This window comes from Miscanthus floridulus, chromosome 13, assembly GCF_019320115.1.
Source record: "Miscanthus floridulus cultivar M001 chromosome 13, ASM1932011v1, whole genome shotgun sequence".
NCBI lineage: Eukaryota > Viridiplantae > Streptophyta > Magnoliopsida > Poales > Poaceae > Miscanthus > Miscanthus floridulus.
In genome coordinates, this window is record NC_089592.1 from 67669142 (window position 1) to 67695844 (window position 26703).

At 47.3% G+C, this 26703-nt stretch overlaps 3 protein-coding genes and 1 pseudogene across 3 annotated transcripts; 1 reads left to right on the plus strand and 3 right to left on the minus strand.

Moving 5' to 3' along the window:
• On the plus strand, positions 1–3392 carry LOC136501364 (E3 ubiquitin-protein ligase RING1-like). The gene is made up of 2 exons (XM_066496877.1): positions 1–1143; positions 3070–3392. Exon 1 carries the CDS (start codon positions 175–177, stop codon positions 1120–1122), a length of 948 nt encoding a protein of 315 aa, XP_066352974.1. The 5' UTR covers positions 1–174; the 3' UTR covers positions 1123–1143; positions 3070–3392.
• Positions 3393–11826: 8434 nt separating this feature from the next.
• Positions 11827–14455, minus strand: LOC136499954 (uncharacterized). The gene is made up of 2 exons (XM_066495431.1): positions 14279–14455; positions 11827–13827 (listed from the first exon to the last, which is right to left on the minus strand). Exons 1-2 carry the CDS (start codon positions 14453–14455, stop codon positions 11827–11829), a joined length of 2178 nt encoding a protein of 725 aa, XP_066351528.1.
• Positions 14456–14867: 412 nt separating this feature from the next.
• Positions 14868–18779, minus strand: LOC136499955 (uncharacterized; annotated as a pseudogene).
• A 3610-nt stretch (positions 18780–22389) lies between these two features.
• On the minus strand, positions 22390–24710 carry LOC136501234 (homeobox-leucine zipper protein HOX27-like). The gene is made up of 4 exons (XM_066496734.1): positions 23956–24710; positions 23462–23829; positions 23278–23357; positions 22390–23155 (listed from the first exon to the last, which is right to left on the minus strand). Exons 1-4 carry the CDS (start codon positions 24530–24532, stop codon positions 22768–22770), a joined length of 1413 nt encoding a protein of 470 aa, XP_066352831.1. The 5' UTR covers positions 24533–24710; the 3' UTR covers positions 22390–22767.
• Positions 24711–26703: the final 1993 nt, after the last annotated feature.

The following is a 26703-nucleotide window of genomic DNA, read 5'->3' on the forward strand; positions in this document are numbered from 1 at the left end:
CCCAGCCGAAGTGACTGCCGCTGCGGACTTGCAGAGTGCTCCCGCAACAAATCCCGACCCCAAACCAAGGCAGAGGAAAGAGGCGACGAGGGCGACGACGCGGAGGAGCCCCCCGGACCCGAAGGCGGAGCCCCCCAGGCCAGAACCCCGCGAGGGGGTCGGTCGGTCCCGACCATGTCCTCGTCCGCACCCTCCCCGCCCGCCGGCGCGCCGCCGGAGCCGCCCCCGCCCCCGGAGTTCTACTGCTACGAGTGCGATGCCACGGTCTCGCTGCCCGCCGAGCCGGTCGCGCCCTCCTCGGCCCGGCGGCCCCTCTGCCCGCTCTGCCATAGCGATTTCATCGAGGAGAACCCTAGCACCCCGTCTCCGCCTCCACCTCCGCCGCCGCCGCCACCGCTGCTCTTCTCTGGCTCCTCCTCCTCCTCGCTCTCCGACGACCCCGACGACGACTTCGACTTCGTCATGGACCCCGACGAGGCGCGCGCCTACCTCAGCCGCCTCGTCCACCGCCACCGCCTCCAAGACGACGACGGGCCCTTCGACGTCGCCGCCGCCGCCGCCGTCTCCGTGCTCCAGCAGCACGGCCCCCGCCCCCGCCCCGGCCGCCACGGTCTCGGCGGAGGAGGGGAGCCCCCCGCCACGGCCGCCTCCATCGCCGCGCTGCCCACGGTCGAGGTGGCCGAGCCCGCCGCCGTCTGCGCCATCTGCAAGGACGACCTGCCCCTCGCCTCCGAGGCCCGGAAGCTCCCCTGCGCCCACCTCTACCACTCCTTCTGCATCGTCACCTGGCTCCAGATGCACAACTCCTGCCCCGTCTGCCGCTTCCGCATCCCCTCCGCCGCCGCCGCCGACGAGGCCGCGCCGTCGGAGCAGGACCCGACGACCACGCGGGTCACCATCCGCTTCACGACCACCACGCGCCGCCGCGTCCGCGTCGGCGGCGATGCGCAGCTGGCGGCTCCTATCTCGGCGTCGCCCACGCAGCTCGCACAGGCTATTACTGGGGATGGAGCTGGTGGACCTGCCAATAGCGGCGAGACCGTGTCGTCTGAGTGGCCTCCGCACCCCGAGTCCGATACAGTCATGTCGGAGGCACGCGAGGGGGATGCCTTTTTTGATTGAGCCAGAGGTTCCAGTCGTCAGGTAAGCATATCGCGGCAAATCTCTCAACTTTACTCAGCTACATTTGTATTGTATCCTTGGGGCATGAGTTGAATTGCTTAGCTTCAGTAAACTAAATTGTTTTTAGTGGACCCAATGGCTTAGGTATTCTGTGATAAGTGATCATCATGTGGTGTAGCCGTGTAGGTCCTGTTAAATTCTTTTTTTCTATATGGTCGTGCATTGTCTGCTAGTTGATCAGGATATGCTTCACTTGCTGATTTCCTTTTGTTAGAATTTGAATAACCAATCACGCAAATCTGAATTCTGTGGATACTGCAAAATCAAAGTTTGTCATAAGATGTTTAGGCACTTTCTGCTGTTAATTACATTAGCATTTTTTTCCATGTGTTATCAAAGACTATGCGCAGCTATAAGCATTCTTACAAAATTGATTTTAGTTAATTTGGCATGGTGTTCTTAATTGAATTTAAGCACTTGCGCTTATAAATCATAACTTAACTAAAGCATCTAGTCATTTTAAATGTGCATAGGCATGTTGCTGTTATCTTAGTGCTAATGTGAGCCGTAGCTAAGCTGATTATGATTAGTAATTACTGTGCATGTTATCTATTTTGAGGTTCAAGTGTCATCAACCTGTCTTATATGTTTAAGGCTAGAAGATACTTTTTGTTCTGCTGAATTTGGATTGAAGAAAAGAAATGGCAGAGCAAAGCTAACAATGTTATGTTGATTTAGGTGGTTTGTCACATTGTTTGATCGATGGAATGCACCTGTTCCATTTTTGGTGTTGTTTACAATCAGTTCCACTTGTTTAATTGACTTTTCTCTAGTATCTTGTAGCATTGATTATCTGGATTAGTATGTTCTTATTGACAAGGTGGTAGATACAGAATTTGCAGATCTGCCTTGATTTCCTTCAATAGAGTGAAACTAGTTCACGCTACTTTATGTTGATAGTTTAACAACCTTGATTCCTGAATCCCTTTTCTTGCTTTTAGCTCTAATAAATATCTTATCTCTTTATTGGTCATTTGCTTGTTAGTTTCTTGACACCTCCATTATTTCTTTGCTGTGCTTCCTGTTCGGCGCTTTTTTTTAGACTTCTGGTACAGCATGAATACGTCTACTCCAAAATCACATCTCTCTGATTATAACAAAATTTTGCTCATGTCCTCGTATGAGTGCATCATTCTTGCTCTATTGTGACAAAATTCTGTAACAACTAATTGTCTTATTCATGTATGAAAAAAACTGACCATCACATGAACAAGCTTAGAGATTTACCAAGTTAATAGAAATTCTGTGCATTCGACAACAAAGAGATAAAGTAGGATCCACGCGTACTGGCCTTGGACACCTTACATGCCTATGCACCTTGTGATTGATTTTTCTTTCAAGCTTTTATTCTTACATCACCCTTTAGAATAAGTTAGCCAATTGCTTCAACAGACATATGCTGTTATTTGAAATAATGGTGGACTGCTTGACCTGGGTTGCTCATGTGAGCTTGCTATTAAGAAAGCTGAAATACACTGCTTTATGAGTGATTGAGTGTGCTAGTACTTCACTTTACACATCACAGATAGTACCTTTATACCGCCAGAATTAGTTGACACAAATAAATGTCTAAATTTCTATTTTGGTGGATGAGGCATGTAGTGGTGGCAAACTTGCTGGGCAACAAAAAGGCTGAGTTTCTCCTGTTGTGCCATTCGTCAACTTGTGTAATGAATAAATCCTTTCATGTAGAACTGAACTGATATTTTAAGAGAATAAAGCTATAGGCGATTGGTTCTTAAAGTGCCGCCCAATAGCATTTTTTTGACTTTCTAATCCTAAGATCCATTCTTATGTGTTACGGTTTTTCTGTTACTGTCTATTGTTCCTTAATAAAGCTTGTAAAGTCTTTCAGTTGTCGTGCTCATATGCTTCTGCCCTTTTCAGGTGATAAGGTAGCTGTTGTTAGCTGTCCGCCAACAAGAGTAAAAGGAGGCCACCATATGCTTCCTGTCTTTGTTCGGACGAGGTTTCTCGCAAGATGATGGCATGTTGTTACAGCTGAACTAAGTTGTCCTGTTAGGAGAACAAGAGCATTCGTTGCATGGGTTCTCGGTGTCTTGTATATTGGTTAATAAACATATTTATTCGTAATAAATATAGTCATGTACAATATGCAGTATTTCGTTTCCCCGTTACCCTGCAACTTGACCTGCATTGGTAGGTAAATATGGGAATGCATTGGAGTCCAGTGGATATGGATTATAATCTGTGGAAGTGTTGATGAAGCTGCCTTGTTGCTTGAAGGCGAGTTAGGCTGGGATTGTAGCAATGAAGTTGTGACTCCTGAATTCTATGGATGTTTGATGGAAGGTAAGGTTCCATCTGGTCGAATTTACGACACATTCCTCGCATACAATGATATATGCCTTATTCTTTTTTCTTTTTGAGAAACATACTGCCTTATTCTTTTGGTAGTTACTTTTAAGGGTGGCCAACAGATGTGAGGAATCAGACTTTGAGCTGCTATGTGCCATGAGGACTGCATGCGTTGGATTGGGAGTCAAATAAAAGGATGTGTTGCTGTCTCGGCTGTACTGGTCTTGTGCATACTGTTAAGGGATGTACTGACATACTAGTTATGAGAATATATACATTCGAAAGCAGGACAAGGATTATCCCTGCAAATATCATGCCTGCCAAATCTTGTCACCTCCACTCTAGTTACATCAGAAGTAAAAGGAATTCAAGTTATGTTGAAGAAAATCCTTCACCAGGATATGCAGCTGTTTCCCAGAAACATCAACGAGCAATGGTTGTACAGTATTGATCACTCACCGCACTGAATGACCGTGCTTGGATTTCTGAGAGCTAAAGATTCAGGAGGTCAATGCAGCAGAGTCCGTGTGGAGGACCTTAATCTCTGCAGATAGCTTAAAGCTATGGAAGACTTGGCGCAGCAATGAACCAATCGAGTCACTGGCCGAATCAAATAGTCACAGCGAACAGATAACGAGGCTTTTTCGGATCGCAACAATTTTAGACAAGCATTGGAACTGGGAAAATCCGTCAGGCTTCCTGAGACCTGAGCAGCAGCTATTGGAACGACTGCCGTCAGGCTTCCTGAGACCTGAGCAGCAGCTATTGAAACGACTGTAGTGGACCAAGAACATGGAATCGTTTGATCGTATCAGTCATGCTTATCAGCCATGATACAAGTGTTTTTCTCTCACAGCAAAACAGCATCAGCTGGTTTATAAGCCACAGAAACGATCAAGCGAACAGGGTGTTTACACTTATGTAGCATATCATGGGCATGGCTTAGATAGATAGATGTGATAAGAATCTTGTGATCTCTTTTTCTGAAGATTCCCATGCCATGATCAAGGGTCCAGACGCCTCGTCAAGTTGCCTGATTTGTACTAGTGCCATGAACTGGGGACAAAAGGTTTCCACACGGTCACCATCTGTCTTTCCTGGAGCGTAATTCGTGGGTGTCCAGTTTCCTTTGCATATTGCAGTACTAGTATTTTTCAATCATATATTGTGGGGTGTGTGTTGGGATGTTTGGGAGGAATTAATCTTGAACTTTCTTTATCGTTAGAAGATCCTGCTGACAACAGTTAAGAAGCTCATGCTCTTTGCTCTGAATATTCTGACGGATGCGACTGCAACGGCAGCACAGGAATCATGAGCTTCATGATTTCAAATATTCCCACATTCGTACCCTTGTCCTGCCCCTGGATGTGTAGTTATTCTCTCTAGATCCTTGTACCGACACTAGCTCGATTGTACATTTCCGTTGAACTCCTTGTGGTCTCATTCTGGGAAGTGGGAACTGGGAAGCCCTCTATCCAGTTTTTCTTTACTGTCCAAGGTCTTTCTTCTAAGTTTTGAAAACATGTTGAGAACAAGCTGTTTCTGTCACTAACGTCCCACAGAAAGACTTGATGTTGCAGTACCAAATTTGCAGAGCATCGGAAATCATCTTATACTCTACAGTCTACACGACTGGCTATTCTACAGTCTCCCTGGGCTTCCATGCGGTGCCAAGATAAAAAGGGCAATTTCTTCCTGGACCCCATAGAGGCAAGGAATGAGTGAAAAGAAGGGAGAAAAGGCAAGGTCCATCTCCAGGCAGGCCCAGCTGCTCTAAGGAGACAGCGATTTGATGAGCATCGGCTCTGCTCGGCTCGTGCAGACGGCCTCAAATTCCAATCAAACAGTTGGACGGAGGCAGGCAGCGGCGAGTGGGCGTCCAGAGATGGATGGCGGTGCGAGGGGGACACAGCACGCCAGAGAGGGCAGGCATTCAAGATGCAACAATAATCGGCAATCATGCAGCTCCACGGTGAGCGTGAGCCTGCTCAGTGTCCTTGCTGCCCTCATCACATCACCCTGCCCGTGCCCGGCGAATGGGCCATGTCACGTGCCGCCGTGCCGGTGCCAAACCGAACGCCTGTGACCCTGACTGCATGGCTTTACGCTTTACGGGAATGATTTTTTCCCCCAAAATCTAGGTGATCCCCATTTCCCGCAATTCCACTTCACAAACGGAAATACAAGAGCGTTTAGAAGCAACGTTAGATCAGACAGAGAGAGAGAAAAAAAAAATCCTCTACAAAGAGAAGCCCCTGGTAACGAACAACACAGCTCGAGTCCTGACTTCACCCGCCCACATAGGGCACCAACCAAACTACCAGAGAAGCCGTCTCAATCCAAGGGGATTCTGAAAATTCGGATAAAAAGAATCCTAACAGTATTATTAGATTTTGAGATTCCGAAAGTCTGTGAGTTAAAATTCTTCTAAAATTCAGGCGGTTTGGATGAGACACTGGATTATGAGATTTTTTTTTATCTGGATTCTTAAAATCTAGAAGATTCAAACAGGGCCTAAGAAGACAACCATCCTGCCCACCCTTCACCTGTTATCCTCACTTCCTTCTGAATGGTCACCAGTCACCTTTGAAGTTCCGTCATCTTCCTTCGTAACATGTTTGCTTTGGGCTTGTTTGGCTTATAAGCCGTACTTTTTCAGCCAACGAACAGTATTTTTCTCTCACACCAAATCAGTCCAACAGTACTTTCAGTCATGGCTTATCAGCCAAATAAGCCCAAGCGAACAGGGCGATAGTGTTCAGACCTTCAATCAGCTTCTTCCTGTCTATTTCCCCATAGAGACCTACCCAATACTTCATCAGTGCATGCATGACAAATGATCTTAACATGTTTCTTGTCAAAGCAAGCTTTGTTCCTTGCTTTCTAAATAGCTTAACAGATAGCAGCTACCCCTCACACATTGCATTTCTTGCCCTAAGGCAACCACTTCTCACACCAATCCCAGCATTGTTATATCCCCTGTTCGCTTGATCGTTTCTGTGGCTTATAAGCTGGCTGATGCTGTTTTGTTGTGAGAGAAAAAATACTGTACCATGACTGATAAGCTTATAATGACAGCCGAATAGAGCCTAAAATAACATCCACCAGCTAGTTGAAACACTGTGAGACTAGTCCATAGAATAGTTTATAGTAAAAAGGTACCCATAAGCTTATGGACTATCCATAGTGAATAAAAAAAATATTACCTTTTCTTACTCCTCAATCTCGCTTCTTGATCTTGCACAAGATTGGATATGACAAATTTTTTATATCAGATGGAACCCAACCTATAGACTACTTGTTGGCCCCAATTTTTTATAATTTGGTCTTTTTTTTAAAGAAAATTTACGTTTGCCCTCCACTTAAACTCATCTTTGGACCCTGGGAGTCCGGCGCCAGGACTCATGGTGCCGAAGTAAAACGTCTCGGCGCCACAGATCTTGGCTCCGAGATGCCTAGCCGTGCACAGCAGGGCATCCTACGTGGCGTTCACGTGGCTAGGTACCTCGGCGTCATAATACATGGCGCCGAGCTCGGCGCCACAGATCTTGGTGCCGACCTCGGAGCCATGTATTCTGACGACCGGCATGCGTGGTGCAGCAGCTGGTCGGCGCTGAGGCGACGCCTGCGTTGACAGCGGGCGCGACGAGGCGGACAAGGCTGGCGAGGACGGTCGCAGCGACGTGGGTGGAGCAGGGCGACGTGCGTGATAAATGCTACCAGGAGTGTGCATAGCTAGCTTGCTCTGCTGTGGGCTGACACGGTGCCCATGTATGAATACCACTGTCAACATCACAAAAGAAAGCTAAGTAACAACGATCGATCTGAAAGGTGTGTTTAGCTGGACAAAAAGAAAATCACAACAGACGAAAGCCAAGACGTACAATCTTTTGAAATTCCTGGCACACGTATGTACCCCCTTTCAACTAGTAGATTTCAAGAAACAACAAGCTTTATTAATTCGATACACTGACAGGCACATGGCCAAATGTACATGTGACTTGGAACCTACGAAGTATGTGTATATAGATACGTAGATAGATAGATGAACCCAAATGTACTGGAGTACACAGTAGTATCACCCTAATGGCTTTATTTTCCTATACTGTATTTTCTACGGCATTCAAAAAAGGCCCTTAGCTAGAATCCATTTGTTTAGAAGAGGTGTTCGTGGGTCCTCTTTTTAGAGGGCAGGCTTTTTTATAATCTCTGAGAGAAGATCTTTAGTTATAGAAATTGTTTTTAACATTCATTTTTTCATCACCAAATAAATAAGATAAGGTTAGAAAACAAAAAGAAAAAAAAGTATGTTGAATCGAAGTTTTAATGCTGCAATATAGCTCAACTATACATCTCCAGGACACCTTTTTTTTTAATGTGATTATCAACTGGCCAAACACACACGCAGCCCACAGCAGAGCAAGCTAGCTAGGCACACTCCTGGTAGCATTTATCACGCACGTCGCCCTACTCCACCCACATCGCTGCGGCCGTCCTCACCAGCCTTGTCCGCCTCGTCGCGTGCGCCGTCAACGCGGGCGTCGCCTCAGCGCCGACCAGCTGCTGCACCACGCATGCCGGTCGCCCCTCCACGTACCAACTCTGCCATGGCCATGAGTGAGCCGGCCAGCCAATCTTTGCCTCGGGCTGTCTATAGAAGGGCGCTCCTCTCGCCTCTCCTTGCAGCCACACTGAGCCGTCCTGCCCCGCAGCTCCGCGCTCACATTCTTTCCCTGCTCGAGTGTGCTCCACCCCTGTTCTTGTGCGGAGACGACCACCATCGTTGATCTGTGGCGCCGACCACCATCGCATTCTTCCCCTGCTCGAGTGTGCTCCACCCCTGTTCTGGCGCCAGAATAACTGCGGCCACACGCTTTGAATCCATGCTCGGCGCCAGAATACACGGCGCCACAGATCTTGGCGTCGAGCTCGGCGCCATGTATTCTGGTGCCGAAGTACCGGCTACGTGAACGCCACCTAGGATGCCCTGTTGTGCACGGCCAGGCACTTCAGGAGCCAAGATCTGTGGCGCCGAGACGTTTTACCTCGGCGCCATAAGTCCTGGCGCCAACCCCCAGGTCCAAAGATGAGTTTAAGTCTCCCTAGAGGGCCAAACGTAAATTTTCTTAAAAAAAGGCCAAATTGTAAAAAAATTGGGACTTGTTGGCTTATACATTACGGGAACAAAACAATAATTATGGACTGCTCATGTGGGTCCTATGTATATAAACTACTTGGTTCATATACACTGAGGTTGCTCTAACGGCAGTATCTTGATCATTTGGTTGCCTGGTCTCAAGTGTCAGGTCACTCTCGGCTTAATTACCTGGTCGGCTACCAAAAAAATATGGATTATCCAGTGGCCAATGTCGCCCATGACCTGTTGACCTCATCACCACCCATGGAGTGGTCGTGGGCTAGGTCAATCTACGAAGGAGTTCGTTTCTAGCTATAGTGCAAGTGCATAATTAAAAAATATATATTTATCTTATTAAGACGGAGGTAATAGTATCTTATGATCATTGTGGTTGATTGCTTCTGTGCTCAGCAAATGCAAAGAAAGAAAGAGTTTATCCGACAATTGGATAAATGACCTTTTTAAAGTTGCATGGAGTTCTTAGTTGTTGGGTTGTCATACTGTACGATTTTAGGCATTATTTTGTACTTATAAAATGACCGGCACTTTTTTCCTTCTAATAAAAATTACGGTTGATGTTTTACTCCCCTTCAAGAAAACAAAAGGCTTCTAAAAAAAGAGCAGTGCGATCGCAAAGTGTAAGATAAATCGGCTAAGGAGTCTATATAGAAATTTTAGTAGGAATTAGTTTATTTCCATATAAAAAAGCAGTAGTGACCAAACGGGGTTTGATGGTGTGTGACCAACACGATATGGGTGGAAGGATTTGGGGGCGAATCGGGTGAGTTTTATTGCGAATGTAACAATGCTTTGATTACAGGAGCGGCCGATTCCGAGATAAGATTCTACTTCTACTGCTAATTGACAACTAATCTGTTACATTCGTTGCCTTCATCTTCCCTCGTCCATCGCCCCTTTATAGCTCTCCGTTGCGACTGTTGCCAGGCTGGCAACAGCACCCAGCTTCAACCGTCTTGCCGGATCACCTATAGCCCTGCGCCTAGTCACTGATAGATGGACCCCGCCTGTCATACTGTGACACTCCCCCGGCCTTGAGATTCAGACTGTCCTCGGTCTGTTGTTCCTGCACCTGCTCCCGTGGCCCATCAGCCTCATCTTCCCATGTTGCCATTTCAGGTGGCATAGAGCTCCATTGCACTAACACCTGTTTGACTCTATTAACACCTCTCCGAATGATCCTTGTACTCGACAGCTTTTCAGGTTGCTTGCACTATCAGTGGGTCAGTACTGACTGAAGTCAAATCTGTAGATACTGGCACCTCCTTTGAAACATGTTTCTTGAGCTATGAGACATGCAGTACAGGATGGATTTTACTGCCTTCAGGTAACTCAAGCTTGTAAGCCACAGTTCCAACTCGCTGTATAATCTTGTAGGGACCATAGAATCGAAATGAGAGCTTCTTATTGGTTCTTGCAGCTACAGATGATTGCACATAAGGTTGTAGCTTCATATATACCCAATCCCCAGGCTCAAACACTCTCTCAATTCTGTGTTTATCAGCCTGTGATTTCATCCTCTGTTGAGCCCTTTGCAATTGCTGCTGTATAACTTTGTTCATCAGCTCCCTGTCTTTCATCCATTGTTCTAACTCAGGTACAGTACTGAGGTTCAGATTTGAGATGCCCAACTGCCTAGGACTCTGACCATACAACACTTGAAAGGGAGATGTACCCAATGCTGAATGGTGTGCAGTATTGTACCAGAACTCTGCAACTGCCAGCCACTTACTCCACTTGCTTGGACGGGAATGTACTGTACATCTAAGGAAACCCTCCAAACACTGATTGAGACGTTCAGTCTGTCCATCAGTTTGAGTATGATAGGCTGAGCTCATTAACAACTGTGTATCAGTCAATCTAAACAGTTCCTTCCACAAGTTGCTAGTAATATTGGATCTCTGTCTGATATTATAGCTTTGGGTAAACCATGTAATTTGTAAATGTTATCCAGGAAGAGTTCTGCAATCTTAATAGCAGTGTATGGATGATGTATAGGGATGAAGTGGCCATATTTTGAGAATTTGTCCACTACTACCAGGATGGCATTGTACCTGTCAGATGTTGGCAAACCTTCGACAAAATCCAAGCTGATGATCTCCCAATCTTGAGTAGGCACTGGTAGAGGCTGAAGTAACCCAGGTAGCTTAGTGTGCTCCACTTTTGCCTGCTGACAGGTTTCACATTGCTGCACAAATTGTTGCACAGCTTGCTTCATCTGCGGCCATGCAAACAATGACTTGACCCTATTGTAAGTAGCAGTAACCCCTGAATGACCACCAATGGCACTGGCATGCATGGCTTGTAATATGTGCTGTTGGGCCAAACTGTTATCCCCAACCCAAATTCTTCCTTGGAATCTAATATTGCCATCTGACAGCACAAATCCTTTATCATTGTGACCAGATACTACTAATTCTTCCAGCAGGGCTTTATCCTTGGAAAATTCCTCATAACCCTCTCTTAGCTTCTGTACCCATGCTGGGATACATTCAGACACACCAATAACCTCATCCTCAGCTACACATCTAGACAAGGCATCAACAGCAGCATTGCTAATCCCTTTTTTTATACTGAATCTGATAATCTAGGTCCATGAGCTTAACGAGAGCCTTGTGCTGAATCTTAGATGTGACCCTCTGCTCAGTTAAATGCAACAAGCTCTCATGATCTGTTCTGATGAGAAACTTCTTATGCTGCAAGTATGGCCTCCACCTTCTCAATAGCCATCAATATAGCTAGACACTCCTTCTCATACACAGACAGAGTTTGGCTTCTTGGACTTAGGTGCTTGCTCAAATATGCCACAGGATGATTTGCTTGCATCAATACTGCCCCAATTCCATAATCACTGGCATCAGTCTCCAATACAAATGGCAACTCAAAGTTGGGAACAGCTAACACAGGAGCTTGCACCATTTTCTGTTTCATTAGCTGGAAGGCTCCTTGAGTCTGAGAAGTCCCCTTAAACAGACAGCCCTTCTTTAGTAACTCAGTCAGTGGTCTAGTGATCATACCATAGTGCTGAATGAACTTCCTGTAATAGCCTGTCAGACCCAGGAATCCCCTCAACTACTTTACATTAGTTGGTGTGGGCCATTTAAGCATAGCTTGCACCTTTGAAGGATCAGTGGCCACCCCTTCAACAGATATCACATGGCCCAGATACTCTACAGCTGGTTGGGCAAAGACACATTTAGACTTTTGAGGAAGAACGGGTGCTTCTCCAATATATCAAACACCTCAGCTAAGAGCTTGATATGTTCTTCCAGTGTTGCACTATATATCAAAATATCATCCATAAAAACCAACACTCTCTTTCTCAATAATGATCCAAAGATGGTGTTCATCAGGCTTTGAAAAGTAGCCGGGGCATTAATCAAGCCAAATGGCATGACAAGAAACTCATACAAGCCTTGATGAGTTTTAAATACAGTTTTGTATTCATCCCCATCTGCCATTCTGATTTGGTGGTATCCTGCACTGAAGTCAAGTTTGGTGAAAAATTGAGCTCCATTGATTTCATCCAACAGTTCATCCACCACTAGCATAGGGTGTTTGTGTTTCACAGTGACTGCATTTAGATGACGATAATCCACGCAAAACCACCATGATCCATCTTTCTTTCTAACTAGTAAGACAGGAGAAGCAAAATCACTAGTGCTCGGCCTGACAACACCAGTTTGCAGCATGTGCTTTACTTGAGTTTCAATTTCATTCTTCTGAATGGGAGAATAATGATATGGTCGAATCCTGATGGGCTGTGCTTCAGGTAACAGCTTGACCTTGTGGTCAGCATCTCGAGAGGGAGGCAACTGAGTTGGTGTACTGAATAGATGGTCATAATGCTGTAGAAGCTGTTGGATTTGCACTGTCAGCTTAACTGTCTCAGCAGCCTGAATAGAGCAGATATCCTGACAGAAATCCGACAATAGCATTTCATCCTGTTCCACACACATTTGTAAGCAGCAAGTGACACCTCCATGCTGAACCAAATTGAGCAACTTCTTAGCACCAATTTCAGGGCAAATATCCACTTGATCACAGATTCCTTTTAATGCTATTCTCTTGCCATTCAGAGTGATCTTCATATCCTTAGTCTTGTAATCTACCCACACTGGACTCACTACCTCCAACCAGTCCTCCCCGAGAATCATGTCATAACAACGTAGACCGAGTACTCTAGCATCAGATTTGAACTTGTGGCCTTGCACACACCATTGTAATGCTGGCACTCGCTGAGAGCAAGGTAGCTGTCCTCCATCTGTAGCCTTGAATGTTGCTGTCTGACACTCAGTGTGCAACCCTAGAGACTGAACCAACTGATCACTGACAAATGTGCCGACGCTACCAAAATCCACTAGTACAAGCACCTGGTGTTTCCCAATACGGGCCAACAGCTTAAGGGTCTGTTTCCTGTTACCTCTGGGGTTTTCAGGTAACTGCAATGCACAGACTGAGTCTTCAGCCGTCAGACCATCAGACTGAACTTCAACTGAATCATCTACAGCTGATAATTCCAAGGCATCCCATAATTCTTCCAATACGTGAAGTGGAATTTGCTCTGGGCAAGAATGAGTAGTACTCCACTTCCCTCCACATTTGAAACATAATCCATTCTTGCGGCGGTACTGCTTGAGAGAGGCCAATTTATCATCGCTGTCAGGTTTCTGAACTTTGGTCTGCATCCCAATTGCTCCATTCTTGTCAGGTCCACCACGGTCAGCCCCTTTGATGAATCCCCGCCCAAAGGTTTTGGTTCTTGCTGCATTGAGCTCCTCTTCTTGTAGCAACGCTAAGGCACTAGCCGTGTCAACATCACGTGGCCGATGTAGAGCAATCGGCGCACGGATCTCTTGTTTGAGGCGTGTCAGGAACCGAGTGACAAAGTAGACATGATCATAGGATGGGTTATAGAGCAAAACTGCGTGGGCAAGCTTCTCGAACTGAGCATGGTACTCGGTCATAGATCCAATCTGCTTCAATGTCTCCAACAGCCGTAACTGCTTCTGGTATTGGTCCTTATCATACTTTGCGAAGACCAATTCGCAGAGATGATCCCAATCGGTGATCCGACCATGGCCCTCGATCGTCTGTAGCCAAGTCGCGGCCGCCCCTTGGAAGTTGAGCGTGGCAAACCGAGTTCGCATCGCCGGATGAACTCCATAAACCTCGAAAAACAAAACACAATGATCACGCCAGAGTCTGGGGTTGTCCCCGTCGAATTTGGGGAAATCAAACTTGGGCACGGGCGGTGAACGAGGCAGGTGAACATGCTCGAACTCAAGGGAGAGAGAAGTATGGGGGCCAAGATCGTGGGGCACACCCGTGACGGGGTGCGGCGGCAAGGCACTCGGGCCCGCCGCCAACAACCCGGTGATCTTGTCGCTGGCTGTGCCCGTTGGGCGATTGAGAGGACGAGGCCGAGGCCGAGGCCGGTGCCGTGTTCAAGTCGATCCACCCTTGAGGATGCTGAGGATGAGGAGCCATCAGCGGGTTTGGCACCGGGGGCATCGTCAACGGCCATGGCGGAGGTGGAGGCGGACGCGACATCGGAACCGTCGTGGGATGCAGAGGCGGCGCCGAAGGCGGAGGAGGCAAACGCGCCTCCAATTGCAGCACCCGAGTCGATGTGTCCTTGGACTGCTGCATAATGGTCCCCATCGATGTCTCCGCGATCGTCCGCCATGACTCCAAGTCATTGAGTTTGTCGAGCGTAGTCGTCATCATCTTCTGGAAGCCGGTGAACTGCGTCGCCATGTCCTGGACGCCGACGAGCTGCTTCGCCATGGCCTCCATGGTCGTCGATCGATGTCGTCATCTCGAGTTGGAATTTGGTGGGTTTGCGCTTCGGAGCCAGAGCGGAACAAATCGATTCGAGAGAAAAATTTCCCCCTCCGAGTCGACAGGCTCTCGATACCAATTATGACGACCACGATATGGGTGGAAGGATTTGGGGGCGAATCGGGTGAGTTTTATTGCGAATGTAACCATGTTTGATTATAGCAGCGGCGATTCCACGATAAGATTCTACTTCTACTACTAAATGACAACTAATATGTTACATTCGTTGCCTTCATCTTCCCTTGCCGTCGCCCCTTTATAGCTTTGCCAGCACCCGCTTCAACCGCCTTGCCGGATCACCTAGTCACTGATAGATGGACTCCGCCTGTCATACTGTGACATGGTGGTAGAGCCCAGAGATCTAAGACTATATGAGTGAGTGGTGGTGGCCTGTGGCTGTGGGCATCGTCGGGAGGGAAGCTGGAGATGCTAAAACAGAGGATGCTAAATGCAGGGGACAACAACTATGTTGCCCTGCTTACCACTAACTGCCTAATCCCTGGACTCTAAGTGCGCGTTTAGTTCCCAAAATTTTCCAAAAAATACGGTAGCCATGAAGTTCCCAAAAAGAGTGCACCGTAATTTTTCATGGGGTGTTTAGTTGCAAAAATATAGAAAAGCACTGTACATCATTTAATAGCCTCCATGCAGCTTATTAATGGCATGCATGCATGACATTGCATGCAAGTCAAGACAGGAGTGGCGCCTCCTTCTCATCAGCACGACAAACAACACGTATGTTCAGGAAACCAATAATTATTGTGAAACAAATCAAATACCCAATGTTCACCCAGCAATGGTTCTCGGACAAAAAAATTACAGTTACACAGTCGCCTCAAACAGACGATCAAATCATGTTCGATTAGCCAAACCAATTTCGATGGATTCCCGAAATGCATTCATCAGCTCAGAATCAGAACCGCTTGGAGGAATAGTTTCCGATTGATCGGCATAGGCTTCTGTCGGCACATAGTTTCCATCCCGGTCACAGCGATCAAAGTGCCTATCCCCTATGTCACTCACCCTTATGAAGTTATGCAGTGCACAATATGCAACAATGATTTGACTTTGTATATGGGGGGCATAACTAGGGACTTCTTTCATCATCCGCCACTTCATTTTCAACACTCCAAATGACCTTTCTATGACATTCCTAAGTGAAGAATGTGCATAATTGAAGATCTCAGTTTTACCTTGGGGTTCTGGTGCCTCTCGGTACTCCTGCAGGTGGTACTTTGTTCCCTTGTACGGTGCAAGATAACCTGGTCGGTTAGCGTACCCCGAGTCCACAAGGTAATATTTGCCTACACCATCCAAACAATAGTTAGTGTCATGAACTTCAACTAGTATGCACAAAAGTAGAACCAACTAATTGTATACCTGTTGGTGGATATGGAAACACGTTGGTGTATGTTGTTGTCGCATCATTGAAGACCCTCATGTCATGCACTGAACCCGGCCAGCCAGCCAGGACGAATGTAAATCGCATGTCGAAGTCACACACAGCCAAGACATTCTATGTTGTCATCCCCTTGCGGCACAGGTGCTGCACAAACTTATCACTAGGTATCACACAGGGGACATGAGTCCCATCTATAGCCCCTATACAGTCCTTGAAGTAGAGATGGAACCTAGGATTTCTTAGCCTATCATGCATAGTGCTGAAATTGGGGTCATTGGGCCTAATGATGTCAGCAGCAAGCTTGACAACAGGCTTCAACACCCTGTGAAACATGCTATGAACAGTCCCCAGTGACCTCTCAAACCTGTCCTCTACTTGCCTAACAGATTGTGGAGCCCCCACCATCCACAGAAACATCCCAAGAGCCTCAATAGATGCTGATTTGCTACTAGATTTCAGCCCATATGATTCTACCAAAAGTTCATGCAGCCTAAGGAACATATCAGGGCTCATTCTGAACATGTTATAACATGCCTTCCTATTTCCTAGTTCACTATGTACCCATTCCAAACCAGTAATGGCTAGTTGCCTATACTCTGACCTTGACAAGTGCTTGTCAATGTGGTAGGCATACTGGTACATATCGTATAGGAAAGCATCGTCGTCGTCATCGGCCTCCATCCACTCACTGATGAACTCTTCGAAATCATCCTCATAAGAAGCTTGCCTCGATGACATCAGTCCCGTGCCTATTGATTGGACATCCTCCTGTCAAAATGATAAACAGTTTCAATCAGTTTTCAACATCAACTAGGCAACATGAGCATGCATCCCTATTGGAACTGACTGATGGCAGTTACTCGAACTCATGCACTACATACATCAACAGATAACGGCCATATCCAATCGTACTACAATTAAGCAGTTCAAGTGTTCGACATGACAAACTTAGTTCAATGACAAATGACACCCACCATACCTCACATAGTTGAAATGACATAACAAATTAACTACGTAGACAGCTTAAGAAAATAAGGTCTAGGGGAGGACCCCGATGTATTGCTTAATCGTCAGCATCCTTCCTTGGGGCGAGGAGTTTATGAAGAAGTTCATCACAGGCTCACTCTGCACGATCTTGAGCACGGCCATCCATTCAGCTGGGGTCTCTTCAGTTGCCCCACACTGTCTTGCCAACTGTAGCACTAGTTTAACCTTCCTCTCCAGCACCTTAGACTGGTCCTCAATATTTTGGTTCCTCTCTTGCCACATGGCTATCATCCTCTCAAGCCTCTGCCTTGAAATATCATTGTGTTCCTTCATGTGACCATCCATGGTCCTGACAGTGGGGCTCTTGGACCTCTTGCTCGGGCTAGAGGCAGTTGTGCTGGTGCTGCTTGCCCTCTTTGTGCTGACACTAAGTGGCGTCAGTTGGTCGTCTTGCTCTTCATTGGAGTCCTCATCTGAACTATCCACGTCAACTGTGTTGCTTTGTGCAGGACAGAATGAAGTTGAGCCATCAACATCGGTGCTGGCGAACATCTGGTCCAAATCGTCCAAGTACGGAGGCCAATCATCCTTGAGCTTCTTCCACTCAGGGTGTCCCTGAAAAACTGATACAGGTCAATCATGGAATATTAACATTTTAACAGTAAATGATTGAACATAAGTTTGGTTACATACCACCGTACGAGATTCCCACCAACCATCAGTTGCAAGGATGGAGCCATCCTCTCTCCTGCCTAAGCCAGAGGCTTTCCGGAGGTCGTTTATAAAATGCCATAAATGCCTAAGCTGCCGTAACTTACTTTTGAACTGGTCCTTGTCATGAACCAAGTTTGTAGCTGCATAATACCTTGCAATCATATCTCTCCACCCCAACTTGGTCATCGAGCCGTGGACACAGTTGCCACCATCAATTTGGTGGCACCAGATTTGGCAAAACTTGCTGATATTGGGCTCAGACCAGTTTCCCTGTCGTTCCTAGCCTAAACGATTTGATAAAACATGATTTCACACCCATAAACAAGCAAATACTACTAAATATGCAACTGATCATTGTATTAACTAACTGGAATGACATATTTTTGCTATAATGATCTAAAAAGCAATGAAGACAAAAATAATATATTTCCTATAGTGATCTAAAAAGCAATGACATAGTTACTGATCATTGTATTAACTAACTCGATCTAAACAAACAACAACTATTGATCAAGCTACAAACTGAAACTGAAGAGAGAACTGTTAGTGATGATAGTAGTATCTCAAATAGAACAACCAACAGTTAGTGATCTATCTAGTAACTGACAATGAACAAACAACATTTACTCATCGTACTAGTATCTGAAAATGAACAAAGAACTGTTATTGACCATTCTAATAACTGAATCTGAGGTAAACTTTCTGACATTAGGCTGCACAAATAGATGCAAAGGGAAAGATTGCAAGAAAGAAGATGGGTGAGGACAACTACCGAGATGTGACCCACGGGGGTAGCATGAATCGGGTGCACGATGTCGTCATCCACGTCTGGGACAGCCCCGCGACACCGGCGATGGCGTCCCCTGCCTCCGGCGGAGAAGACTGATGCAGAGGCACGCCACGATGGACGCGTGGCACGCGGTCGCCTCCTACAGCTTCTGATGTGGCGCGCCCTCCCGTGCCATCACCTCCTTCACCAAAGCCGCCGCTGCGAGGCTGCTAGAAGTTGAGGTTCCGCCACCGTGGAACACAGACGGGAGGCGGACCCATCTAGCTACCACCAGGGTCGAACTGAAGGTCGGCGTCGTAGCCGTCCATGGCAGCCCATCCCGCGCCATCGTTGAGGTCCAGGGACTCCAGCCCCCAGTGGGGAGGGTTCACGCCGCTGGACCCCATGTACGGTGGTGGCGGGTCGGTGAAGCCCTCGTACAACGATGACCCAAAAGCGGGTTCGCCCCCGCTAGGAAGTCTCGCATGTCGTCGTTGCTGCCGGAGCCGCCGTCGAAGTTCGTGTTGCCGCCGCCGTTGAAGCCGTCATCATCGTAGCCGTCCATCTACGAAGCCGCGGCCGTGCAGCGACTAGATCCGGGCACGCAACGCGTTGATCTACCGGCCGGGCTACTGGATCTAGGCGAGCGCGTGCACTAGCTGAGATGGCGAGCGGTGGGGCCACCAAGGGGAGAGGCGTGCGGGGGAGAGCGGGGCTAGGGTTGAGGAATGGAGGGGTGCTGCCTGCCGACGCAGTCTGGGATGCGGTTTTGCGGCTACCGTTGGGCCTCAGGCTGGAAAACGTACACGGGAAGCTTTTCACCCCCCGTTTAGTTTCAAAATCCGAAATCTAGCCCATTCCTGAATTTCGTGGGCCAACTAAACACGGGCTAATACATGTTGGATACAAACGCACGCACACAACTGAACTCCCTATGTTGTGCGCTCCTATCATGGGTAGGATAGTGGGCGCGCCCACGTCTTGTGCCGCTGTCATGGACTTCCTGTTTCTTCCCTTCTCCTGTACACAATACCAGTAATAGGTGGCATTCGAGCCATGCATCCCAAGAATTTTGTAAGTACTCTTCGGGCCTGTTTGGCCCACTTTAGTCACTTTTAGTCAAACACCCTGATTAAAAGGGGTCACTAAAGTTTAGTGGCTTTAGTCATAAGAGGATAGCTAAAAGTGACTAAAAGTGGTCCTAGGTGACTTTACTCTCTTTCTCTTTCCTCTCCTTTTCACTTTTAGCCTACTTTTAGCACATGGATCCAAACAGAAGGTCACTAAAGTTTAGAGGGCTGTCTAAACTTTAGAGGAGTGACTAAATGAACCAAACAGGCCCTTCATCTACATTGGCGATGGCATCTCAATCCCACGTCACTTGTTTCATAGAACTGCTATTTTTAGTTACCGGATGCTCCTAAGCTTGTACCGCAACGTGAATGTAATTTCAGTATGCCTGTTACTAGCTTACTGTATGCCTGTTTTCAATGACTGAATACGCCATATACTGAATGACTGAATGCCTGTATATTGAATAATCTATTTTGTATCAATTAGCAACACAATGGTATATAGAAATGATATTCATGATTGATCATAGTTACATGCAAACATTAAATAAATTATAGACAGCCAAATAAGCAGCCCATGTCTATGGATTGTATGATCTGTTTGTTTAGGTGTCTGTGTTGTGAATTCCAAGAACTTGCAGACAAACCCCTGTCTGTGGGCTGTACATGCCCTTAAGAATCACTCCGTAAATCGATGATTATCCTAAGTGAATAAAATGAATACGGAGCTTTATTTTTATCTTTCTCGATAATTTCCAATAGTTGGCATGCTAAAAAACAAAAAACAAAAAAAAGTGAGAAGAGGAAAAACTGTGTGAAGGTGTCCCTAAATAGATAAGACGGAGCGCAATCATGTATTTGTGAGTTTAGGGAGACTTTTATCAATTGCTTATTTTAGAGAGTTCAGATACAAAACTGTTACAAGGCTATTAACTGCTCAAAGTACTTAGTAAATGACACAAGAGCTTCACCTTGAAGACTAACATGACTAAGCTCACACTCACTCTAACTCCCAATTACACTACTACTATGATATAAATGAAGAAGAGAGCATTCTTAAGTGTTGTGTTGTTGCTTGACTACAAGGGAAGAGTGAGCCTCTATTTATAGAGTGGAGAGGAGTGTGAGTGGGCCCAAATCCAAGTGAGCCGCCTCTTCACCTCAGGATCAAAGTGCCATACCACAAACTTAAGACCTGAGCATTTTGTAGGCCGGGTTCAGGTTGGGCCAAAAAAAGCCCGGTTATTTTGGGCAGAAAGAAACGCGCGCATGATCGTCCCACTGGACGAGCCGGGCCTGATTTTTTGGGTCGGGCATGGGCTGGGTTCCGGGTCTAGGTGATCTGCCCACACATTTTATTGTGTAAAATAGTTAAAATAAATATTTTGGGCTAGGCTCGGGCTAAGAAAAATTTCTGGGAAGCGAGATTTGTGGCTAGGCCCGGGCCGCTAAGGCTCATGGGTGGGCCAAAACCCAGCAGGCTTAGGTCTACATAGGCTCACCAGATGGCGTGGATTTTGTGCTTGCTTCATGTTTTCACACGAGAGTCGGTGGAGTGGATTTGGCGGGTCGAGCGCCCCACCTTGGATCGGCCGACCGCCCACTCAAGGGTGGGCCTCCCCCTTCGTTGTGGCGTTTCCTCTAGAGGTCTTCAACGTGGATATGAAGTTTAGTACAATTTGGAGAACCAACATTGAGTTGGTGGGTCCATAGATCCATTTGAACAACCATTTAGACCACATACTTTGAACCGACTTTAAATCAACAGTGGATGATCTTTGGATGTGTGTTTATTCGATTGGGTTTGGTTGGGTGGCCAGTGGGATAGGGCCTAGGTCGGGCGACCCCTCTGTGGGCGTGCTTTGGCCCATATTTTGCTCAATGCCTCCTGCAAAGGTTAGTCTTCCAAATATTGCAATTTGAATTTTATTTGAATTGAAAATGTCATGAGCATGTTATATCCTTCACTTATTTCACTGATACTGACAGACGATTTAGGGTTTAGCGACCGTCAACAGGATGTATTTTTTTTTCAATGTCAGAAATGCTATGGTGATGGAGCGAAATGGGATCGGAGATGGATTTTAATAGTTTAGTGATATGTGCATGCGTAGAGAATTATATGCTTGTTAAGAATTAATATAGTAAAGAGCTACTAATAGCAAGCAGTACATAACAAAGCAATCCATGTTGTGGCTATCACACAGATGCAATTAACACTTAACAATGTGCACACTTACAAAATGATAAGTTATTAGTCAATAAATAATCACAAATAACAAGTTCTCAATTAAAGTTTAGCACATAAAGAACCACTTCACAAACTAAGACCTGTCAACTAACAGACTTTTCTTTATCATAAATTCTTTTGTTTTTATGTAGGAAAAGAAATGATCAAATATTCTATTCTAAATATAAAATAATCCACATAATATTTGCAAGTAATCTATATCTATTAGATTTGCTAATTCTATATTCTAACCCATATCCATATACAACTAAATTCAAATTATCCGTATTCACATAGACCTCTTCTCTCCATCTTCAAAATTCATATTTATATTGGATAATCAGCATAGTATTTATGAATAATCTACATTTGTTAGATTTTGCTAATTAATAAATTCTAACCTATATTATTCATATACAACTCGATTCGGAATATCATAAAACCCTTTTCCATGTCCTTAAAATTTGGGTTGAGATAGGAGGGAAGTAGCCGCGCCAATTCCGCACTGCTGTGACAACTGACAAGCAACGACATTTTGAGCCCACGAAAATCACATACTGTAAACGCCACTCATAAAGGGGCTGACAACACAGCGGTGTACGCGAGTAAAATCTCTTGAAAATTTTCGTCCCTGGGAACGCGTGCGGCGCCATAATTTCGCAAATCTGCACCCTCGTACGAACCGCGAACTGCGAAGCAAAGCAAATGCGCTTCATAAATAGTGGCGAGACTTACCGAGCGTGTTCGGCTGGTAACGTCTCGAATTGTTTCAGTTTATTTGAGCCTCTCACAAAACACTATTTAATCATCAAAATCATTCGAGCTACCGTGCACATATTTTACTACTTCTGAGCTGCTGCTGCCAAAAAAACGAAACAAATTCCTTCATTCCTAAACGAGCATAAACCCTGATGAACCATTCGTGCTTAACATGAACACGTTCTTAGAAAACTTAAACAGGGAGCAAATCAAGGTTAACGGCGCCGTCCCAGCAGCAGCCTCCCAGCCGTCGACGCACGGCCTCGGAAACCCCAAAAATTCTCACGAGAACCAACCCACGGAGTGAGAGGCTGGGATGGCGCGCGCGCGTATTTACAAGCAGTTGCTGGCCGGCGCCGGCGGCCGCGGCAGGGACGCCAGCGGGAAGCTGCGGGTGGCCGCGAACAGCGCGGCGAACGACGAGGGCCGGTGCTCGCCCCGCACGACGGGTGCGGCGTACGAGGTGGTGGTGGCAGGCGGCGGCGTGGATGATGATGCGGGTGCCGAGGTGGAGGCAGCAGGGTTGGGGCCGGAGGCGACGCGCTCGCAGGACGGGCACATGGAGAGGGTGGTGGCCGGGAGGCGCATGAAGAAGGGCGGCGCCGTCTTGAGCGCGCGCAGCTCCGCGAGCTCCTTGTGCAGCCGCCGGTTCTCCTCCGTCAGCGTCTCGCAGCAGCGCTTCAGGTACTCGCAGTCCACCTCCGTCTGCTTCAGCTTCGTCCTGCATGCATGCGCGCGTCGATTGCCGTTGCCGGCCGGAGAACAACATAAGGTTAGCTGAGCAGCTCCGTGGCCGGAGGGAAGATATCAGGAGCAGATTTTTTTTTTTTTCTGTGCATGCACCTGGCTCGGCGGTTCTGGAACCAGACTTCCACCTGTCGCGGCCGGAGGTTGAGCTGCTTCGCCAGCGCCGCCTTCTGTTTCTGCACGCCGCCGGCGACGAAGGTTAGTTCGTCTCACTCAGCGTCAAGACCATGAGCGTACGTACAAAGGTTAGATCGATGAGCAAGTTTCCATGGATTCTTACAGGGTTGAGGGTGCTGTGCTCCTTGAAGCTCTCCTCCAGGAACGCGGACTGCTCCTTGGAGAGTCGCAGCTTCTTGCGCGCGGACGCGCCCTCATCCTCATCGCTCGCGCGAGACGAGGACCGCTCGCCGCCGCCGCCGGCCTGCGCCGCGGCGCCGCCCTCGGCGTGGGCACGTGGGCCACCCAGGTCCAGCGGGAAGGAGCCCGCGCTGTCGTCGTTGGGCGACGAGGACAGGGCCGCCGCCGCGCCCGGGTCCTCCTCGTCATCCTCCAGCGCCGCCAGACCGCTCGCCGCCACCGACGACGGCGCCCGGTTCACGTCGAACCCGCGCGCCGCCGGCGCGTCACCACGCCCTGCATGACAGACGCCTGCAGGCAGGAAAACAAGAACAGCCGGCGCGGTCACGGTCATGGTGCCACCCAACAGACGAAACCAAGAATCCAGAGGGCGGAGGGAGCTAGCGTCTGAAGAAACGAGAAGAACACGGCTCTCACCACCGTCCGAGGGCGGCCACTGAAGGCCGAGGCTGCTGGACACAAGGCTGAGCCGCACCGCCGGCTCCGGCGCCGCCCACCACCCCGTTCCCGTCCCCGCCGCCCTGCTTCTTCCCCTCCCGCCCTCCTCACCCCCTCTTCCGGTTCCGGCGGCGCTAGCTCCAATCCCGATCCCAAGCCCAAGGCCCAGCTCTGGCGCCGCCGCCCTCCCGGCGGCGTCCGGCACTGCCGCCTCGCCCAGGCTCAGCCCCAGCTCCATCCCACCAGAACCAAGAAACAACACCGCCCCCGCCCGGGCCCCGGCAAGCAGCGACGGGAGCAGCACCGTCCCCGTGTGCGATGCGAGACACTGCGATATGAGGAGAGTGTGGCAACGGTGTGGGGGAGAGAGCTCAGCCAGCTGAGTGACGGAGCAAGCTGCGCTGCGCTGCGAGGAGCGACCCGGGGTTTGGTTTGGTTTTGACCCTTCGGGACAGCGGTTTGACGAGCGCACGTGAGTGGCCCGGCAAAAGGGAGCAGGCAGGGGGGATCGAATCATGAGGGCAGGATTAAAAAACCGCAGGGGCGATGGCAGCATGGCCGCATGGCCGCATGGGAGCGCTCCGTGCTCTCTTTTTCGGATGGCATGGCGATGGCGATGGCGATGGCATGCAGCAGCAGCACTGCACAGCGTTGCAGTGCAGTCGCAGCGGCAGCGGCCAGCATCCAGCAGCCACTAATAATTATGTTAATCATCACCGTGGGCGGGGCGGGCGACGTAGTAGCCGCCCACCATCTTTTTATCAGAAAGCTGGGAGGTGCAGATGCAAGCTGCTGCCACCGTGCTCGCACCGCCACCGCTCGCCCCCGGCGGATGTGCGTATTTTCTTGGAGAGCGTATTGTTTTTGTCCCAGGTGCTGCCATCAACAACTTGTAGCAGAACTTCCTTTTTTTTCACTACTATTTCTTTCTATTCTATCAGCCATTGCCCCCCCAAGAACAACCATGATTACCTAATAATATGAACTAGGCTTTCAATAACATACATGGGTAGTCTACGGGTAAAGCATTTGGTTTCACGGACTAAATTTTAGTCCATGTCACATCGAATGTTCGGATGCTAATTAGGAGGACTAAACATGAGTTAATTATAAAACTAATTATACAGATGAAGACTAATTTACAAGACGAATTTATTAAGCCTAATTAACTCATCATTAGCACATATTTACTGTAGCACCATATTGTCAAATCATGGACTGATTAGGCTTAAAAAATTCGTCTCGCAAATTAGTCGCAATATGTGTAATTAATTATTTTTTAGTCTATATTTAATACTCCATGCATGTGTCCAAACATTCGATGGGATATGAACTAAAATTCAGTCTAAGGAACCAAACGGGCCCTACTAGATGCAGATTTAATGAGTTATCCTAAGTCATTTTTTACGGTAGAAAAAATATTTTTTATTAGATTTTTTTTTACGATTTGTCTTATTTTTGGTAGTGTCTTGTAAATCCAAACAACGAGAGGCTCCATTAAGGTCTCCAATTGGTAAGAGTAAGATAACATTATCCAAACTAATAGTACAGAGTGATCATGTTCTTTATCTATATTACCCACCTATTCTATTAGGAAAAATAATCTAAAGTAACCTGTAATCTTGCATCTGCATTAGCCATATCCATCATTAATATAAATAACCTGCAGCAATAAAAATAAAAATGTAAAGAAAAACCACTAAGTTTGCTTCTAAATTATCCACCTTTTCCATTACTTAAAATGACAAGTGGCCCTCTATCTTTGCATTTAAGTTACTTGTCACTATAAAAAAAATATCCTAAAGTGTTTATATTTTTGCCAAGAGTGGGTCTATATATAGACTGTAGTGGTGGGCGGACCCATGGGAAAACGTATAAACCAGTGATTGTGATAATATTTTCACCGTATATGTATTCCTAGTGTAAAAGTCTATGTATATCTAAGACAAGCGCACCTCTCTCACATTTTGCTTTAGCTCTGCCCCTGCTTTTGACCTTGGACAGGTCTTAGCGGCAGCTTTGACCATGGTGTAAGGTACACAGTCCTTCTGTTTCCCCTAAAACTAATATTCTTCCGCCAAACACAGCACGTGATGCACCATACGAATGAGGAATCATAGACTCTGTTGGTTTTAGCCAGGCTTATGCAATCAGCCAATAATATTTTTCTTTCACAATAAACCAGGATCAGCAGAAACCGACCAGCGAACGGGCCGATAATCTGTGTAACTTTTCGCAAGAAATCCTTGTAAACTCCAAGTCGTAGACGGCATGATGACGACTCGTTGTTCGGACATGATACCTCACTGGCTCACTCTCACCTTTGATGAGCACACAATGATTCTGCGGGCGGGCATGTATGTCGCCCTACCCTAGCTAAACCATGTTTAATAAACAAGCAAAGCCTACTACGGAGTACTATAGGATGTGGTTTGAGCAGAGAGACAGCAAGCCAAAACAGTTCTTGGATACATAATGGACCACGGGTCCACGGCAGGAGGCAAACACAGACGCATAAGTATATGCATATGATTACGGCCAGCCATCAATCCCTCTGGTCCGATGCCATCATGGTCACGGCATGGTGTGTTGTGTCTCTCCTGTCCTGCGTGTGGTTGGAGTGTTGCGCAATCGGCGATGCTGCTGGGGGAACCGACGGGTTTGTTGGCTCGCTCCAATCATGGAGGAGCATCATGGTGTCGCCCCGCCCCTTGTGGGCTGTGGCCG

Excerpts from the sequence above, each read along its gene's own strand:
- LOC136501364 (XM_066496877.1), top strand. The coding sequence starts at position 175 with ATGTCCTCGTCCGCACCCTCCCCGCCCGCCGGCGCGCCGCCGGAGCCG.
- LOC136499954 (XM_066495431.1), bottom strand. The coding sequence starts at position 14,455 with ATGGAGGCCATGGCGAAGCAGCTCGTCGGCGTCCAGGACATGGCGACG. Across the intron at positions 13,828-14,278 it reads CCAAGGACACATCGACTCGG|GTTTATGGAGTTCATCCGGC; the intron begins GTGCTGCAATTG and ends TTGTTTTTCGAG.
- LOC136501234 (XM_066496734.1), bottom strand. The coding sequence starts at position 24,532 with ATGCTGCCATCGCCCCTGCGGTTTTTTAATCCTGCCCTCATGATTCGA. Across the intron at positions 23,830-23,955 it reads GTGGCCGCCCTCGGACGGTG|GCGTCTGTCATGCAGGGCGT; the intron begins GTGAGAGCCGTG and ends TCCTGCCTGCAG. Across the intron at positions 23,358-23,461 it reads AGCACAGCACCCTCAACCCT|AAACAGAAGGCGGCGCTGGC; the intron begins GTAAGAATCCAT and ends GGCGGCGTGCAG.